This window comes from Austrofundulus limnaeus, unplaced genomic scaffold, assembly GCF_001266775.1.
Source record: "Austrofundulus limnaeus strain Quisiro unplaced genomic scaffold, Austrofundulus_limnaeus-1.0 Scaffold146, whole genome shotgun sequence".
In the NCBI taxonomy this organism is placed as follows: domain Eukaryota; kingdom Metazoa; phylum Chordata; class Actinopteri; order Cyprinodontiformes; family Rivulidae; genus Austrofundulus; species Austrofundulus limnaeus.
In genome coordinates this window covers 35,480-37,611 of record NW_013952548.1, presented here as the reverse complement: position 1 = coordinate 37,611, position 2,132 = coordinate 35,480, and the positions used below count along the sequence as shown (strand labels likewise).

The 2,132-nt window shown below is 38.7% G+C and overlaps 1 protein-coding gene across 1 annotated transcript in view; it reads right to left on the bottom strand.

Moving 5' to 3' along the window:
- Positions 1–78: 78 nt before the first annotated feature.
- Positions 79–2,132, bottom strand: part of gtf2e1 (general transcription factor IIE, polypeptide 1, alpha) — a 10,847-nt gene continuing 8,793 nt past the window's right edge. The window contains exon 6 of the mRNA XM_014016471.1: positions 79–1,320. Coding sequence (XP_013871925.1) covers positions 866–1,320 — 455 coding nt within the window. The 3' untranslated portion in view covers positions 79–865. The remainder of the gene's footprint in view (positions 1,321–2,132) is intronic.

Genomic DNA, 2,132 nt, shown 5'->3' with positions numbered 1-2,132 from the left:
ACACACACACACACATTTTTTTTTGCATGTAGGTACTTTTTAAACTCCATGTGAATCAAAAAGGTACAGCACTCTGTWCTTGACACTGATGTTATTTTATATTGAGACATTAATTTCACATTTCCATGGCAGAGAATATCATTTTATTACAGATTGGTGAAAATTACAAATATTTCACTGTTAACACAACAACCTAAAAAAAAAAAAATTTCTTTACATTTGCCTGAGATGGGATTTTAAAACCGAGCCTGTTGAGTTGCAGAAAAAAAAAAACAGAAAACGTTCTTTCACATTGTCCTAACAGGCAGCACAGTGAAAACAGCAGCAGCTTGTTCAGTCTTTTAGCATGTCCAGCCTCCGTACTGTTAAATGCTCTGAAATCTTTTGGCAATTCTCACACAATCAATGAAATTACACCCATTTAAGAAAACTGCCTTGAGGTGTAAGATATTCAGCCTGAGTGTGGACAGGTGTATAGATTAAAACAAATGTGTGTCCCTTCTGTCTGTCACATGAAAACTAAGGCTAAAACAAAAGTGGTGTAGACAAACTGTTGAATGTGGAGCTAAAATTAAATAGAAAAACTAAAAAAAAAATTGTTGGCACTCTGCAGGCAGCCAGCTTCCGTTAGGCTTGGTTACTTCCAAAATACTTTAAACAGAATACTAAAAGTGTGATCACAGCAGAAACACTGGCAGTTTTCTTATTTTTTTGTTTGTTTTCCAATAAAACATAAAGTACTCAGCAGCATTTTTTTTTCTTTTTGTTTTTTAAAAACATCTGTTGGTAACCATTGTCCCCATCAYCACTGATGATGTGGGACAAACAGAAACATTTGTCAAACTGTATTTTGGGGTTGAGAATTTTAAAAGTACATGTCCTGGAAGAGGTTTTGTCCCATTTCTATATACGCCTCCTTTTCCTGCACAGACATCTGCTCCACTAACTCTGGCCTTAGGCTCACCTCCCTGTACGAGAAGGGCCGACCTCCCACCATCACCATGGGCTCATCCCCCACCTCCTCAAAGTCATCGTCATCCTCTTCTTCGTCCTCTTTGTCAGCGCGATGCTGAGAGGCCGTGGCAGTTGGAGGACCCGGGGGGAAATCGTCGTCTGAYTCACTAGTGTCGCTCTCTGAGTCACTATTAGCTGTGGCCGAGGCAAGACCCCTGGCAGCAGAGCTCGCTCCACCTCCACCTGCTCCTGGATTAGCCCTCTTCTCGTGGATGAGCAGGGCGCGCATCACTTCCTCGTTTTCATCCGCCTGGCCCATTCCATGACCCGCTGCTCCGTCCGGAGCGCCGGGTACGACCTCACCACCTGTGGAAACAAGATCACCTATAAATTTTTTTTATTTCCCCCATGCTCTTAAGGTTTGAAACAACATACACAATTTAAACCCTGGTTGTTCATATAGATAAATGGTACATAAATGGAAAACCAAACAGCAAAAACAAAATATTGCAATAATTTGAAATAGCTCTCCTAACATTTCCAACACACTGCTACAATCAGACATCATTCATGCATCATTTATAACAGATGCAGAGACTTACATTAGAGAAAAGCTGTTTGGAACACCTAATGTATGTAATTTCCACAAGAATTGATTCTCCTAATGAGCAATTCTTCCTCAGCCATAAACTAATCAAGCCTGATTATTTCAATTAAGCAATTATGCTACAATGAAGCTCTGACCTTGGTTAGAGAAACAATGTCAGCAGGAGATAGCTTACTGAAGCGCCATCCTGACAGAGGAAGATAACCTTAGTTAACTCATATTTGTCTGGCTTTGCTACTGTGACCTTTAACTTTAATCACTGCTCTCTTTGTAAAAATAACAAAAACAGTGGCTCCTGGACTGTTTGTCACAGTCCAGCTCATGCTCCTCAGAACATAATTTAAAATAAATAAATACATAAAAATCTTGTACCTAATTACAAAAAGAATAAATAAATAAAAAGCTTTCAGCTAGGATAGGGAAGACTCAGAACTAAATTTGATATTAGCAGAGTAAGAGAAGGAGATGGTGAAATTATCTACTTAATAGTTAAAGTTTACTCATAATTTAAAAAAAATGGCTTTTGGTTTGGTCAACATTTTTTAACAACATACTGTTTAGTGTTTATGGT